At 40.3% G+C, this 17,401-nt stretch overlaps 1 protein-coding gene across 1 annotated transcript; it reads left to right on the top strand.

Moving 5' to 3' along the window:
- The first annotated feature begins 14,167 nt into the window (after positions 1 to 14,167).
- LOC105449366 lies at positions 14,168 to 15,791 on the top strand. The gene is made up of 2 exons (XM_011688553.1): positions 14,168 to 14,366; positions 14,895 to 15,791. Exon 2 carries the CDS (start codon positions 15,006 to 15,008, stop codon positions 15,480 to 15,482), a length of 477 nt encoding a protein of 158 aa, XP_011686855.1. The 5' UTR covers positions 14,168 to 14,366; positions 14,895 to 15,005; the 3' UTR covers positions 15,483 to 15,791.
- The last annotated feature ends 1,610 nt before the right edge of the window (positions 15,792 to 17,401 follow it).

Below are 17,401 nucleotides of genomic sequence, written 5' to 3'. Positions count from 1 at the left end.
ACCGCATTCATGCACATTCGGAACTGACGGCCGGGGAATCGAACGCGCGAGCGCGCGCGGTGCACATCGCACGATCTCGATCAGACGCGGGCGCGATACTCGACCGCGACCGTTAAGCACATGGACATCCGCGAAATGAAGAGGGTCTTAGCGTTTTAAAGGGGAGAAATCGCGCCGACGTTGTCCAACGTCGTTCTCCCGCTCGTTCCCCGGGAGGCGACTGCAACGCGACCGATTGAAATATCTTCATTCGCAGTTGTCGAATCTCTTAGACTTGGTTGATCGGCACTTGACCTCGCGTCATTCTCTCTCTCTCTTTCTTTTTTATTTTTCCTTCTTTTTGAAACGCGACTCGCGGAGGAAAACGCGCGACGTTTCGTGGCCGAGGTGCCCCGCGCACTACGCGTTCCCCGTGCTCGGCGTGCACGCGGTTCGACTACCGGTCGCGCTTTGAGGATCGCCTCATTGCGTCCAGCGTGGACGAGGAAGCCGAGAAAGAGGTAGTAGGGAGACCAGCCTCGTGCCGACCGCCACTGCAACAACCACGTGTCGTCTCCCGCCAGGGTCCCGCGAGATGGATCCCCCCGGCATGGCCGCGCCGGATGCGATTGGATACGACCGAGAATCGCGCGCGGTGCCGTGGGGGAGAAACTATGCGTTTTTCACGCATTTTTCCGTAACGCTAACAAATTTTCCTGACAGCCGTGGCGAGTTCTAAAGAAACACCGTGGCGGCCCGTGCGGAATTTCGAATGGCGCCTTGTGTACGATGAAATATGAATTTTGACATTTGCGGAAACCGGTTGATCGGTATCTTCATTCATAACGGTATTGTCTGACTCGGATTGATCAGATAATGGTAGAATTCAAGTAAAGAAGAAGCTTCGTAAGAATCGAGGATATTATTACCGTGTATAACCGAAGAAAGTTCCGCGCCACGTTCAGGTATGACTGATTGGGCTATAGGCAATCATTGTGCGTGAAGGAGAGAGACGATAGGATAATGCTAATCACTCATAACGACAAGTCTGAACAAACAAACCACTTAGATGTAAAAAACGCTAGTTTTCTAAGATAATGCGCCTTAGCCGTTTTACGTAACGAGTGAAAATGAGCTTTCCCTCCGTTCTCGACACCATTTGGCCACCGACTCTGTCATCTTCGTGCATTTCGCGTTGCACGTGGAAAATTCACTTATCGGAACGCTTCCATTTCTCTCGTCGAAACGAGGCTCTTGATCGGAAAACGACGACCTCGACGGTGTCGGTGAAACTCATCCATTAGACATTTTTCTCGATTATTTGTCGGAAGGGGATAATTAGTGGTGGAAAAATAGTTGTGAGACGCCGCGCCGCGCTGTGACCGAATGTAAGAGCGCGAGATAATGGAATGTGTGCGCTGGGAAATCTTTTTTTTTCTCTCGATTCCAGTCCAAGTCACCGCGCGGCGTATAAAACGCCTGGATTCCTTTCGCTCGTGTACGTGCGCGCTCGTCTCTCATCTCGCAATCAGTCCAACCAGCAAACGCGAAAGAAGAGTTCAATGTGACGCGCGACGTAAGGAGAGATAATGAACATATTTACGTATATACGTACTCTTGTAGGTGTATGCGCGTAATTGCCAAGCAATACCACCGTCCCTCTCGCTTTTGGACGAAGTGGGTCGTCCTCCTGAAGAGAACAGTCGGCGAGGGGCCGATGGCCGAGAGAGAAAGAGGGATAGAGGGAGAAAGAGAGGGAGAGAGAAACCACTGCCTTTTCTCTCTTATAGTATCTGCACTGGCCACTCTACTTCCGCGTCAATCGTTTTCCGCGAGTCTCGCCGCGACCGCGTGAATGATCCTCTTAATTTAGCGAGGAAGACGCCGCGCCGGCACGAAACCGCAAGATATTTTATCGATCGGATCGCGGAGGTAAAGCCACCTGGGAACACTAGGTATAACGATCGTCATTCGAGCCTCGTCCGAATATTCACGCACAAAATTGTATGCACATAAATTATATCGCGTGCACGATAAGAAGTGCTTGATAAATCTCTTTCATCAAATTAACACGATTTCGTGGTAGCTATAATTTTGATAAAGTCGTGTCGATCTTTTTTTCACGATTCTCCTGAATTCCCTCCTGAACTTTGTTTAATATATTATGCAACAGAGAGATAGATAGATCATTGGGCCGCTGAATATCTTTTTATAATATTTAATCAAAACAGTACAAATGTTATTTTTCAATTTCAGATACATTGTAACCAGGTACCAAAGTGGAAACATTTTTTTTAAGAAATTTTATATTAGAATAAGAAAAAAATTGATTCGCGCACGCGACAAATTAGATTTCAAGTACAATCCGTTAGAAAAACGTCAAGCAAAACTCGTATGAACGGTATATTAGGGTTCATATGTCTATAGGTTATCCAGAAGCATGAGATATAACTGTCCTTTTATTGCCGACGAGCTAACGAGAATGTTGTTTTTATTTTGTCGTAATAATAAACGTCGTGTAATTAATCAAGCTGACTCACGACAAGATTCAAAACTGCTAACAGGATAACGTGACAATCACATTCCTCACAAGTTGGCCGTCTCAACTAGAAGATACAGAGAGGATTTTTTTCTATAATTCTGTAAAATAAAATTTTTCAATAATATATTTTAATTACATTCTAAGTATATTCAATAATAAATTCTAATATAAAATCTATAATTTATATTTACACAGATTTAGGATAGAGATAACATTCTATTTATAACTTCACGTTTGACAACGTTTAAAGAATCAAAAATACGTACACAGCTATAAAATCTATAGATTAAAATACACACATATATCAAAAAACAATTATCGCTTATAAATAGTTGTAAAAGGAATTCTATATTTTAAAATCTGACGCAAATTATAGATCTAGAGGATGTTAATTATCAGTTGATTATTATTATAGTTGATATTTATTAGATAAGTTAAGTGCTTATTGCAACTGAATTCGCTTTCATCGGGAAATAAGATTCAGCTTCATCTTACTTCTCATGATAACGCGAAACGGGGTCATTGGAAAGGAATATTACGGATCAGTGATTTGGACAGCCAGAGGTTTCGGGGACGGAAGGAAAACACGGATTTTGACGAGTAATATAGAGGCTACGTTAATCAGTAAAAATCAAATCAGTAAAAATAAATGTGTAATAATTATTTTTGCACACTGTGTAACTTTCGTGTAACTGTATGCATGCGTGCATGCATACGTATATTATATATGTACGCATTCATAATAACAATATAATTACTATATTATCTAATTATATTAATATAAAAAATTAAATATTATTTTGTTATTATTGTATAATAAAATAATAAAAGAAAGAATCACATACATATGATAATTTGAGGAAATTGATCGAAATGATTTAGATACAGAGGATAATAAATATAGAAATGATTGACAAAATAAAAAATTTGATCAATAATACACCATGGAAAATTAACAGTAAAAAATGTAAAATATGAGGATAAAATATATTATATTTAAAATATTTTGAACAATGCGGCGAAAAAATAAAGTGTTTCGATATAAATATACGAGTAGTTACATACGCCGAACAAGTCAAGAAATTCAAGAGTATAATATACGATAGGAAAAAAAAAATGGTAAAGCGTAGAAAGTATAGAAGAAAGACAGCTGTGTCATCGTTTTGCATTATACGCAGAATCATCTTTCTCTCTCTTTCTCGTCGGAAGAAAGAAATCCAACAATAGAAACACTAGGTGATTAGTAGCTCAACTTCCCCTCAAATGGAGGGTGTTCAATCGTGAGTGAAATTTCTACAGGCCTTTTATTTTGAGGTGCCTCGAGGCGTTCGCGCGCCGCTAATTAGTCGACAATTGTAACCGAAGTAGCTTCAACAAACGCAAGTTGGACTTCCTTTCCCTGCTCGCCACCGACAATAATCCCTCTTGTCCGTGAAAACGCCTGCGTTAATTAGCGCGCTCGCGTGCACACGCTCGCGCGGTCGTCTTTGTGTTAAATACGTCGACTAATTGCGCACGGAGGCGAGCTGAGATGTATAGTTGAGCTAGATCCCGGCAACTAGCGGGAAAGGCTCGCGTATATAAAATGCTTTGCGATTCAGACTGGAAATGCATATAAATGCCTGATGAAACTGAGATTTTTCCAGAAGAGTAAACGGGTTATCGGGCTGCCGCCCCATAATTACGCGGCGACACGATTAATTAAGACGGATGGTCGAGATATTGTTAACGTGGTCGCGCTTCCATCAGAAGCAAGCCGACTTCAAAACGAACTGATACGATTCGCCTGACGAAACATACCTATCGTTTGTCCCGGGGGGAGAGGGGGAGGGGGGAAGGGGGGACCGCGAGATCGCCACGCTCCGAAAAACTTGTTGTTGTAAGTTAGTCCGATTGTGCGCGATGATATGCATAACGGAACATAAATCGTGAAATCCAATTTGGATTCGAAACCGCCGGCATACGATTAACGCAATACATCTACCGAGAGAGGCCTTCATCCTGCCGGGCCAGAAGGATCGCCTCATTTCGGATGCGTCCGTTGCCCCGTGAGATGCATGCGTCCCCGGATGATTAGCCCCCGTAGTCTGAGCTTACCATGTCGATGACTTAGAAAGGCTCCCTACTTCCCCTCCCCCCTCCTCCCCCTTTCCTCCCTCCCCCCGTCCCGGTGCTGCGCACTGATAAATGCCCAAAATTACTGGTTAGTCTGGTATCGGGCTCGTTAATTGCCGCTCGTTATAAGGGCAACGTGCGCAGAAAATATAAAAGAAGGATTTTTAACAACGCGCGGTGGAATCACAACACATACCGCTACCGTACACACACCCTTGCCTACCCACGAGAGATATTTCTCGGGCCCGGGATACTCTCGACACGGCGGACGAGTAATGGCGATCGTCGACTCTGCATAATAACACACCGTATGGGACAATCGCGCGGCTCTTTTATTTTCTCGTAAAAGGCCAACGACTATCGAAACGGGCCTCGCCAGTAGCGACGTTACCGTCGTCGTTTTCGACGGCAAATGTTTTTCGGCGCGTTACGCTCGTCCTAAATTAACCGGCACCGGAATATCGGCGGGCACATCGCGCGAGAGATTGCCGGTACACTTACTGGCAACTTTATAGCCGATTCCGACGGGTAGAAACGAAGAAGGTTTCGGGTGGCCGAAACCGAAACGCGTTGTCAGCCGTCTCGAGACAATACTCGCGTTTCTGGGTTTATGGACGGGGGGACGTTTTTAAAACGCTCAGTGAGCTTAAATAATGGTCCCGAGCGCTACTTTGAAGTCTACTTCGCCACGCTGGTTTCTCTCTCATTCTTCCATTTCAGCTTTATAACTAGAAACAGAACGTCATTAACTGTGATCTTGAAACATTAGCTGCGATATACAAGACGAAAATACGTCGACGCATTTTATAATATTATTTATTTCTCTTACGTCGATTGTAAAATAAAAGGTTAATTTTATCTATTTATTAAGGAAAATTTAAGGAATCACGACTTGAGTTTTCCTTGATCTTGCAATCAGAGTTAAATTTCATATGTCAAAAAAGCTAATGCGACAAAACTCAATTACGTGAATTAAAACATTAATTTAATTTATTTTACTGTAATTAAAGTATCAAGCTTTATGGTAGAATCCTGTTTATAATTTTATATCCTATATATTTTGATATATATGTGTGTGTTTTAATATATATTGCGTGTGTGTCTGTCTCTAATTCTCTTCAAATGGTTCGCTCTTACGCAGTATAGAAAATTATATAAGTAGAATTCTGTCGTGAGTTCTGACACGAATTGTAAATGCTCGTCTAAAGTGGGCTTAACACGAAACGCGAGGCGAGAAACAGAGGGCAGAAAAAATTAGCACATCGCTATCTTCTCGCACTTTCGTCACAACGTAAGAACTGCTAATAACGTTTTGTATGCTGCTATAATAACTGAGAATCTGACACTGAAGGTACAAAAGAAAGAACAACATTACAAGAAGGCTTACGTTGTTGCGTTCAACAGTCACGTAAAACCAGTTGGATTGATTATATCGGGTCTTCTGTGGCCCATTCATCGTATTCTCGGGCCAAAGAAGTGGGTCGGTTCGCGGTATCCAGTCAGCAGGGGCAACACACATCTCGTTACAATAACGACTCCGGCTTTATTTATAACAGAATAACTGTGTACGCACCTGAACGGGCTTTGTACCGCGTTTGATCCTCTTTTCTCCGAGTATCGGATTTAGGAGTTTCGAATTTTCGTTGCGCCGCGCCTCGCGCCGAGGGGAAACTATTCAATTACAAACGAGCGGATAAGTGCGCTAACCCACAATTTATATAATAATCCATATAAATAGCAAAATTGTTGATTTAGAAAATATGGCATTAGGCTATTCAAATAATAGAAATTGCGGGATAGGCATCTATGGCATTTAGGTTGCATCAACCGTACTGCAAGCAGGCATTCCCAATTCAGCGTATCCTTTTGTGGATTACAGTCTTACTGGTTTAATGTAGAGAAAGGAAGATAGTTTATTCAATCGTATATCTATATAGGTAATTTGCATCGACGCGACTGGTCTTCATAGGACCGACTAACTGAGAATATTGACGCGTCGAAAGATGTGTCTTTTGTACAACGGGCAGCATCAGCTACCCGTCGCGATATCTTACGCATTTTCGTAAGCGACGATGCGCTCCGATGACGACTTCACCCAGCTCTACGGTGCTTGCGCGCGGCCAATCCTAAATCGTTGATATCCCATCCGCATATCGCATCGCTCCGCGCCGCGTCGTTTCGCTCTCGAGGCTCAATTAGAGACGTACGGATATATCATCGTGCGGCCAATTAAAATGTAGGAAACGAGAGAAGCTGCCGTTCTCCGTTCCGTTCTGTAAAGCCGCGGCATTGGGCCGCTCGGTATAACTAATGTACGACATTCGGCTCTCCGCTCTTAATTCGTTCTCCCTGTCGATTTCTTTATTTTAAGAAAGCTATACGTATATAGTTTTCTCTCTCTTTCTCTCTCCCGCCATTTCTCTCTCTTTCTCTCCTCGCTGGCGAGCCGTTATTCCTCGGATTCCTTGATCCACCGTTAATGCACCGGAATTTCGGGACGCGTTAAGAACCACAGAACACGACAAACTTTAAGGCCATTACCGGGCTCTTGCTCATCCGGTCGAAAATAATTCACGTCCGTGATTATCTACATTGCTTTAAAGAGGAAACGCGCGCGTATAAAGCTCTGAAGGCTAAAATTTTCGATAGCAATTAAATACGTATTTGCGGCAGTGCAAATTTACACATTTATGAAATCGAAAAATTTCATTCATTAATAGAGAAACATGGGACGCGAGCCGTTTCGCCGAAGTCAATTGGCTGGCATTAGTTAAGTGCTCGTACACCGGCTAACCAGCAATCTCTAAATATTTTATCTAAACAGGAAAAACACGGGTTTGGCAAGTATGATTCTGGGTCAGTCAAATATTGGGTATACCATGTAGACAGCGGCGGTTCAATCGTCGGCTGCAAGAAGATCCGAATCTCAGTGTTTAGAGATTCTGGTCAGCGGCTGATCACGCACTCGACTTCAGTGGTCCCGTAATAACTCCTCGGGAATATATGCGTGATGAGGACGCTCGTCAAAGTAAGAAGCGAAAGTCACTTGTGCATGCGCGCGCGCGCGCGCGGACGTATTACGCAAAATCGTGTCGACAATAAAATCGAGAGTCCGCGCCGGATATGAATTTTCGTCGTTTTACGCAACGGCATTGAAAGAGCTATTAGAGTTAGCGCCTTATTGTCGCCACGGCGAAACGGAAGCGACCGGTTCTATTGTTTCGCCATAGCTCACGCGCCGCGCGCGGACCCTTATACAGATCGTCACGGAACGTCGCGGGCGTGCATTTTTGTACGCGTCCGCGCGAAAACAGTGCCGGGAGGGCACTTGCGAAATAGAGGTGAGACCCGCGGTAGAGCGATCCGGATGCTGGTCGCCGTGCCGCGCCGTGCCGCGCCGGTGGCCGGCGGAGTTGCGAACAGCCGGGTCCGCGGCGCTATCAGATTGTCCACCATCAGTCTCACTCTCGCGTGCAGCGATGCAATTTCGGGGGATTGTAGCGCTAAGTGCGGCTCGTTGTAAAAAATACCTGCCCCGAGGGGTGAGCGGTTAACGATACTCTCGCAAATCGTTCGCCGTTTACGCGTGAGAAACGAACGAGGACGAAACGAGGCTGGGGATGCCGCCAGGTAGACGCGAGCGAGCGGGAATTGAGGATCGACTATACGCGCGACGCGGCGACGTTAATTCTAATTTCGTTGAAATCTAGAACGTGCTCCGCCAGCTGCAGCTGCAGGTCGTGTATGTACTACGCCTCGAATGTACGGGCGCGGACAAATTTTTTACGAAAGAGCTTGATTTAATTATATACGACCGCGCCGCGCTGCGGTGATCTTCTCACATCAGTACGTAGCTAATAATTGGCATCGCCGGCTTTAACGACGACGACTCATCCTGATTAATATTACCCCACTTTACACCAAGCGCGCCTCGTCGTGTATATTATAGTAGCGCTCATTTCGAAATTCAGATATATAGGTTAACGCAGTTATAATTTGATTTTCATGCGCTCGCATATGTTGAGAGAATTGCGCGCGTCGTGTCTGATAGATGCGTTAAATTAATATTAATGATTGAAGGAGATACGTCTACGTATCGCGTGTTCCCTCCCGAAAAGAAACGTGCGCGCTAACGCGCGCGCGCCCGGATATACTCGGCGGGATATATTCCGCTGATAACAGATTAATCATGCCATATTGCCCGCCGAGTTTCAATGAGACGAACTGTCGCTGGCGAAACGAAAGCCGTGTCTATGCCTACGTACACGTACGTATGCGATTCGCATGTGAGTTAGCATATAATGACAGCGACAATGGTTGGTGGTGAAAGTTGCACGCACTCAAGACGGCGCGAGCGAGGCATTCGTTGCACGTCTCGTACTCTTGGTGAGCTGTGCACTGTGAGAGAACGAGCATATTTATTTTCTTTCTACGTTTCAATATTGGCAAACCCCCCCGATGGAGGCTTCGTCCTCCTGCACACGTGCCTATTTTTCGTGGCGAATTGACGCGCGCCGCGGCCGACACTCCCCTCGTTTTTTGATTTATTTATAAGAGACTGAAGCGGAAGCGTATCGGTATAACAGACATATCGAGATTAATCTGTTTTAGTAATTGAAATTATCAATAAATCGATGACTAAATTCTCTCTCTCTCTTTCTCTCTATCCATCTTTTTCGGAAAATCAACTTTATTAACGTGATTGCACGATGTGACAACTTCTCTAATATTGTGGTGAGAAACGAATGCCTTGTTTGGCTTTCTCAATTTAATAGAAACCGCACAATTTCACGCGGATAATAGAAATAACCCGGCAAAATCTAAGCCTCTGACATAAATTGTTTCTGACACGCGCCGATTCGTCCAACAAACCCAGATTCGGTCGCAAAAACGATCCCTATTTCGCGACGCTCATCGAGAAAATTTACGCTTTTGAATAAGCAGTTAAGAAATTTATAGAAGCAATCGGATGATGTTGATTATTAGCTGAAAGTCGTCGTGAATACGGTAGCACTTAGAGATGGTGACTACAGCATTCATAGACGGCATGAATAACGAGACAGCTCCGGAGTATACACTTTACTCGAGGATCGATTGGTAATATGTAATGTACTGTCTGAGTAGGTTAATACATCTTGTTACGTGGGTGTTTATATTGCGTCGCTCTCTTGTCATGCCGAAGGAAATAGTGCCGTATATGCGTCTATTAGTACTCGTACTATGCGCCTGCTAATAATAGATCTCGCGTTTTGTGGCATCTCTCGCAGCTTCGCGAAACGTTGCAAAAGCAACTTGTGTAAACGAGATATATTAGCGTATATTGATGAGATCACAAATCGCATGCTAAATTACAAGAATCATGTCGTATTAATTTGCTACAAAGTGCACGTATGCGTCAGGGTGTAACGCGCGTTCGAAGAAGTCTCTGCAAACGTGCCGCTTCACGATCCTATAACTCTATTCGCCTCGTCGTATATTTCCCCGACCGATATAAGATCAGGTCGAGTTTCGTCCCGTCCTTTTCGTGCACCTTCCTCTCGGGCGAGGAGGACTGTTGTCATTTTCACTCGAGGCCGCGCCGCTCGAGCAGCTTCTTCTACATAATCATCGTGAGTAGCAGGCGGGAGATTATTAGCGGCGGAAACAGGCTAACGAAATGGAACGATGATCACGCACATTTTAGAGATCTGTGGAAGTGGGACGGGCAAAGGGCACGCATTAGACGCGTTTTCGAACAAGACCGAAAGACGCGACTGCTGCAAAGGACGGTAAAAGTAGGTAAGTAGGTGCAAAGGAGATGCTACTGTTTTTTTTCGTAAACGCGCTGCCGCCGTGTCGTCACACGTCGCCGCAACGGCCGCCGCCTCCGCGATTTTCGATTGCGATTTCTTCGATGAACAATGGCACGTACATCGCAATACCCGTGTACCGCGTGTACAATATCGTGTTAATAACGCTTTCCACGATGAATTTAATCGTTCGGTCAACGTTTTACTGTGGTAACAGACGGACTCTGGGACGATATGGGCGTTAGGCCTTAATAGATACAGGTTTCACTCATTAAAGTGAGATTTTCTGTCGTATAACAGAGTTGGGCGAAACTCGATTTACGGCGTGCCGTTACGTACACTGTTTGTGCATCTACCAGTTGCGCACAGCGGCGAGACGATGAAGCGTGGATATGACTTTAATTAAGATAAAAAAAAATAGGAGGGAACTAATTATGTGCATTAACTTACGAAGATCGGAAATTATGATAACGTAAACGCGAGTGCACTCGGGACGTAATTATTTCGCGGAACGGTTGTTTGGAGTTTATTTACAGACGATTAGCGCGCGTAGCAGCCGCGCCCAAAAATTAGTAGAACGCTCCACTCCGCCTGGTATTCCCCGGAAAAGTATTACGAAACAATGGCTCGAGGCTAAAAGCGTAAAGTTCGTCCGCGATAAATTAATCGGCGCTACTTAAAATCACCGTCGCGTTGCGCGCTTGTCGCGCTAACTTTCTCGTATAGCACTCGCCGCGCATAAGTTGGCTGAGAAATTGCGAACTTGGGAAAGAATAAAGCGCCGATTTGCTTATGAATGAATTCCCGGTAATTAACAGAAACACAAAGTAGCACGGCTTTCCTCGTCACCCAGGGGGTACCGTGCCCGAACGCGTTCCCGTTTTTTTACATGGCGGGAATCCCCAGGAGGCCTACACCATGCCACACGGTTTTCAGGGAAACGTGTGGAAAAATAATATAAATTACGGAAACAGAACAATTATATGGCGTACTATACTGTTGAAGTATGATTCTATTGTCATGTATACGATTATTCGTGGATGTAAGCAAAGGCCTCGTAAGAAAATTCATAGGTATATTTCTGACATATTTCTCTTATGTCGCTTATGTAAGTTAACCGCTCGTAAACGATATCGGCAGACGCGTGTCTTCTTTGTGAAAAATTGAGCAGCAGTTGCTCTCATGTGGTATTAGACTGTCGAACGTGTCGAAATTTCAATCACTAGATAATTATACGATGGATCTTACTGATTGTTGTCGAAAATATCTTCATATATCTACTTACAAAATTCTTTAACGTAATCGAATAAAAGTATTTCGTGATTTTACAAGACATGGATATTTTATGTTATATTTACGAAGAAAACGAACTTCACGAACTTGTAAGCTCTTAATCTTTTAATTGTATAAGCACGCGTTTAGAAGAAAAGTTGAACTTGTATCGTGACAGGAGAAAAGAGGATTAGTCATATTTACCGTACTTTTCACAAAAAACAAAATATATATATATAATGCCATGTCGGCGGAAATCGTGTGTGCACACGTCTTTCGACGTTAACGATCCGTCGAAACGTAATTTTGTCGAGGAATCTACGTGTATGTATTTCTTTTTATTTACATATCGAAACACTCTTCTGTTACCGAAAACGCTCACTCCGATAGACATACCGTCGTACATCACGCCTCGTGCACGTTCGATTTTTACGCTGCCGGGATCGTTTATAGCGGAACAACTGGAAAACCTTACATTACTATGACCTCACATTACTATGACTCCATATAATATCGGCGTATCTTATATACGCTACGAACTTATACCCAATGGACGTAATACCTCTCCGATGCTATCTGACGTACAGACCAATTTGAAACGCAGACGCCGATAACGCGATCGAGGGACTAGGGGTCCGTGGTGCACGATAAACCGATCACGTGAACTCAAGAGGTGCACACGCTCTACCGGAACGGAGCCTTATATATCCTGGAAGTTATTGATCATCCCTTTGCTTCAGTCAGGTCAGGTCGGTCGTGCCCGGTGCACGTGCGCAGATTCTTTCCGCCCGATGCCGAAGCGCGGAAGCGCTACCCGCGGCTGTGTGCCTTATTCAACGTTTTTTCAGAGGGATTAATCTACCGCAATATATAAACCAATTTTACAAATGAGTTATTCTTAAAAAGCACTTTGCCGTTAGTCTAATATTGACATTGTCATAACGTAACGATTTTTATTACTGGAATATTATTGAAGATATATTGAAGATGATATCGTATGTATCGAGATTAATCGAGAAGTATATAGGTACTTATAAAAACTCCAAAAATACACTTTACAGATTATTCATTTGGATAATTGAAGAACTGTCTGAAAAATTATCATAAACTGGTGTGTTGCGTTTTTGAAGGGTGAAGTTTCTTTTAAACTTCAGTGAGTTCAATTTTTGATGAGTTGATATGTTGTTGAGGCGATATACTTTCCATTAATTATAGTTATATTTTCATTGGCACAAATAAAAATAAAAATCATCCTTGTATGTTTCTAAATTTGAACTCACAAAAATTATGATAATTTTGATCTGTATTTTTAGATTTACTTTCTTTTTAAAATATTACTAAATAAAAAATATTTAACTTATAAAAAATGTTAGAACGACTAAAGAAAATCTACAGAACATCTGAGGAGCCTGCAAAGGAAGATTTGTAAGATTAGGACGTCTGTTAGACGTCTGTTAAACTTTCACGTTGTTGGGAAGCGAAACCGACTATAATTGCGGTCATCAAAATGAATACTCAAGTTACATTGTGGTTATAAAGTTTGCATCTCAAGTTCTACATAACTGAAACCGTTTTAAGACTGTCACGTTTGCTTCTTTCCATAATAATTAAATCAACCAAATTATCATAACGAATCTAAACTTTATTTGGTTATCGATTTTTATAAAGTTTCTTTACGATATATGATATAATGACGTACAACATTTTATTTTTTTTAATGTCTGCCAGCCAATATCCTATTGCTTTAAGATTAAGAGATACACTGAACTTTGATATTTCTTATATTTCTTGCTGCTTTAAATAAGAGTCACAGGGAAGAATCATATATCTTTCATAATCTAAAGGCCATTCTTTATTCTTTCGCTAATCATTTTTTGTTGACGTAATTATGCAAATTTTGAAAGCTGCTTTTAATCTTAAAATAAGAGGCAAGTAATATAACTGTATATGACAACTCATCTTGAAATTCTAAAATAATATTAAGTAAAATGAAGGAAGTTGTGAATTCCATTTGCGGATAGATATGAATAATGATAATACATACATATTTATGAATACTTTTTTTAAATTTATTAACATAATTATTCAGCGAAAATATAAACCAAAATCTTATAAAAGAGAAATCCATCGTTAAAAAAAAGTATTTGCAAATATTTTTAATTATCAGAAGTATCCGATAAATTTGATTATATTTTAATATAATTTTGTTTATAAATATTAATTAAATATTAATTTATTTTTACATTTTTTTCTCTATAAAAATTTATTTGATTATATATCATTTTATTCAGAATAAGTAATATCAAATATTCAATGTTTGTGAGATTTATATTAAACAACGAATATTTTTAAGTTATTCTATAACTATATGTTACAATGTCGATACTGCAGAAATAAAATAAGCAAGTTCTCGGTTGGCACAAGGTTAACAAAGTGTAACTAGATGGCAGAATACGCTACTTTCATCAGTTAGTAGTCAGCCACAGTGACTGCAGTAGATTATAAGAGGTGCTGCGCAATTTTGTGCTTCGTAGTATTATTAATGACATTAATCCAAGAAAAATATTACGCATGTGTTTAAATATTAATAGACTATTGGATATCAAAAGAAGATCACGATATTCGATATCCTGAATTGAGTATCATCAAGAACAGACGCTTTTTAATGGGTATGTATGTGATATTGTGTACTGATGGTGTCTACTTTGCACATGATACTTTCAGTCACTAGGTGGCGATAGCAGGACAATAATTCAAGTTTTACACTGCAGTATAGTATAGTATAGTACAGTACAGTATAGTACGTAGTATACTATATAGTATACTATATTATAGTATTATAGAATTTATTGCAATAGTCGTAATTGCACGACATTTTGAACTGACGAGATGTTATCACAGTCATTCGCATATTTTAATCTAAAAAAGTAATAGTAAAATAAAATTGCTATTTTATTTGTTTTTTTTTTATGTCGAAGTAGTAAACTTTGCACACATGCAAACTTGGTGTTTTATCTTGAGATTAATATTCCACTTAAATTTTAAATCAGAATCTGATAATTAAACTATTAAAATAAAGACACAATTAAACATTTTTTATTTGAAATACAGTTACAGTTATTGTTATAGTAATTAAACGTAATGTTAGTTTGCTATTAAAGGCATTATTTACTGTTTCCATTATTTGCTGTTTCCAGGATATTATCCATTTTAATGAATTAAAATATATCAGAGCGAAAGTATTATTGTAAAGCGATAACGTAACAACTGATTAATTGATAATTCTTTGGTACAACGTATAAAAAAAAATGGGGAAAGTGAAGAGGATACCGAAACCAATTATAAAAATCAAGCGTCTTTCGAGAAAAAGAAAAATGATCCTATTGGCTGGCGAAGTTAAGAAATATGTACGCTGGAAATGGGAAAGAGACAAAATGCACGCTATTTTGGAGGCTCCAATAAACTTCGATACTCTGAAAATTATGGCAGACCCGCAAGTGGACATAGATTACGTAAGAAGCATGTCGGTGGTGTCCATTTATGATCGTAATTATAGAAGTCCCATACAAGAAAACATTTCTGAAGATTCCGTGCATAACAGACCCGATGTAATGCATAAGCTGAACAATTTAAGTATCAGCGACGAAAGTGAAGGCAATTATAATGTAAATGCACCGCAGCAGGACGTTGGATCCGATATTTTGCAGAAAACTTCTTTCCTTCATATAAGCGATAATAATGAACCAAATATATATGATAGAATTAGAAATATTGTTATGTTATAGAATGTAAATGAAGTGAGTGAGCCTCACTTTTTTACATTTGGAGATTAAGCAGTACCTGCGCATTTAGTATATAAGTAATTTATTTATACTAATAATATATACATATATATAATAAATTTTTTAAAATATATAAAACGCATAAATATGTATTTATTTTTTATACCTATGTTTATAACATGTATAAACTTATGAAATACATACGCCTGCACGTATTTCATAAATTTTAACACAGCATTATGCAACTTAATTTTATACTGTATTAACTTTGTGAAAATAATATTATAAATACATATTTCTCATTATGTTGAATATATTTATAGGTTACAGTTATATAAGATGTAATTGTTTAAAAATTATTTTACATTAGAAGATATACTTAATTTATATATTTATATTATAATAATAAATTAAATATGTTATTGTTTAACAAGATATTTAACTGGAACACAAGGAATCAAATTCTTGATTATTATCCTTTCTGAATTTGTATTAGTTTAATTTTTTCGAAACACAATTTTTGAAATACACAAAATTAGCATTTCTATAAATTAAGATAGAAATATAAATATAAATTAATTTTATAATTCGATTCTTAATATTAAATCAAGTTTTATTAAATAACATAAGAGTTTGACGAGGGAGATGGCAACTCTTTTGTAAAGAAGCATATCGGGTTGCCTACAATATGGATTCATGAGATACACGGCCTTGAGCTGCGAATATGTGGAGCGTGTTCCAATTTAACTGGAGTATGAAAAATGTGGAAAGAATATTGACCATACGCTTATATTTGTTTTACATTTAATCGAATAGTCCAGAATTTCTATAATTTATATTTTGATTAACTTGGTTCTAAAATAGCGCGTAGACATATATTTCCAAATTTTTCTCTAAACAAATCTATATATATATTTTTTTTCAATTTAATAAAATTTAAAATATTAGGTCAGAAGTATTGCTGTACATTCTGCACACTCGCGCGCGTTTCATACATACGTAGACATAAGAATTGTATTTTGTGCGCTCGCAAGAATTTACATAAGCAAAAACAATTATGGTGGCGAATTTTATAATTATCGCGTTTTGCCGTTTTGTTAACATATTTATATTTTTAAGGAAACTTGCACCATGGAACTCACAAACTGCCTACGGTCGAGGTGCTTCGATGCAACTCGATGCGCCAGAATCGATTATACAGCAAGGTTGTTATCGAGGTTTCACGTTTCGGCTTGAAGCCGTACTGCACTATAGTTACAAAGTACCGGTTTTTGGACGTTCCATACTGAATAGCACCATCATCATAAATTATAATCTCGTTAGACTGTAACTTGTGGTGTGTATATTCGATATTTAACCCTTAATCTGTCAGCTCACGATTACACCTATTTTGAATGTACTGGACGGGGAGTATTTCAAGAGAGTAAAATGAAATTGCAATATTCTTTCCTTACAAACAAGTAGTATTGAGGTGAAGGTAATTATTTATTGCTTAAAAACAAACTGAACCAAATGTATAGAAATGAAACTGTATGATAAAAGTTTTCAGTTTGACGACTGTGATATAGATAAGGAATCTCCAATGGGCATTAATAGTTTCGTACGGCTAATTACACGGATTAAATGTAATTAAGATACGATTGCATTGACGCAGTTTTTGCAACTGGTTGTCATTTTTTTTTAAATTAACGGATAAAGAAAACTTGCTTAACTAGGCTTTAAGTCGACGCGATCGGTTCTACGGGCTAATTGCATTCGGTAGATCTCCGCCTCGTATGTAGAGCGGTCCAAAGCGACGCCGGGAGCGATAACGCGCGTTGAACCGGTCGGAAGAGCGGCCGTACGGCGCGGAGCGGCGCGGCGGAGCGGACGGAGATGCAACAAAAGGCACGTTGGGGCCACGTTGGGTCGGGCCTTTGGAA

Source organism: Wasmannia auropunctata, unplaced genomic scaffold, assembly GCF_000956235.1.
Source record: "Wasmannia auropunctata unplaced genomic scaffold, wasmannia.A_1.0 LD336076.1, whole genome shotgun sequence".
In the NCBI taxonomy this organism is placed as follows: Eukaryota; Metazoa; Arthropoda; class Insecta; order Hymenoptera; family Formicidae; genus Wasmannia; species Wasmannia auropunctata.
Note: the sequence above shows the minus strand (reverse complement) of the source record. Positions and strands in the feature narration are given on the sequence as shown.

Coding starts and splice junctions, on each gene's coding strand:
- LOC105449366 (XM_011688553.1), top strand. CDS start 15,006: ATGGGGAAAGTGAAGAGGATACCGAAACCAATTATAAAAATCAAGCGT.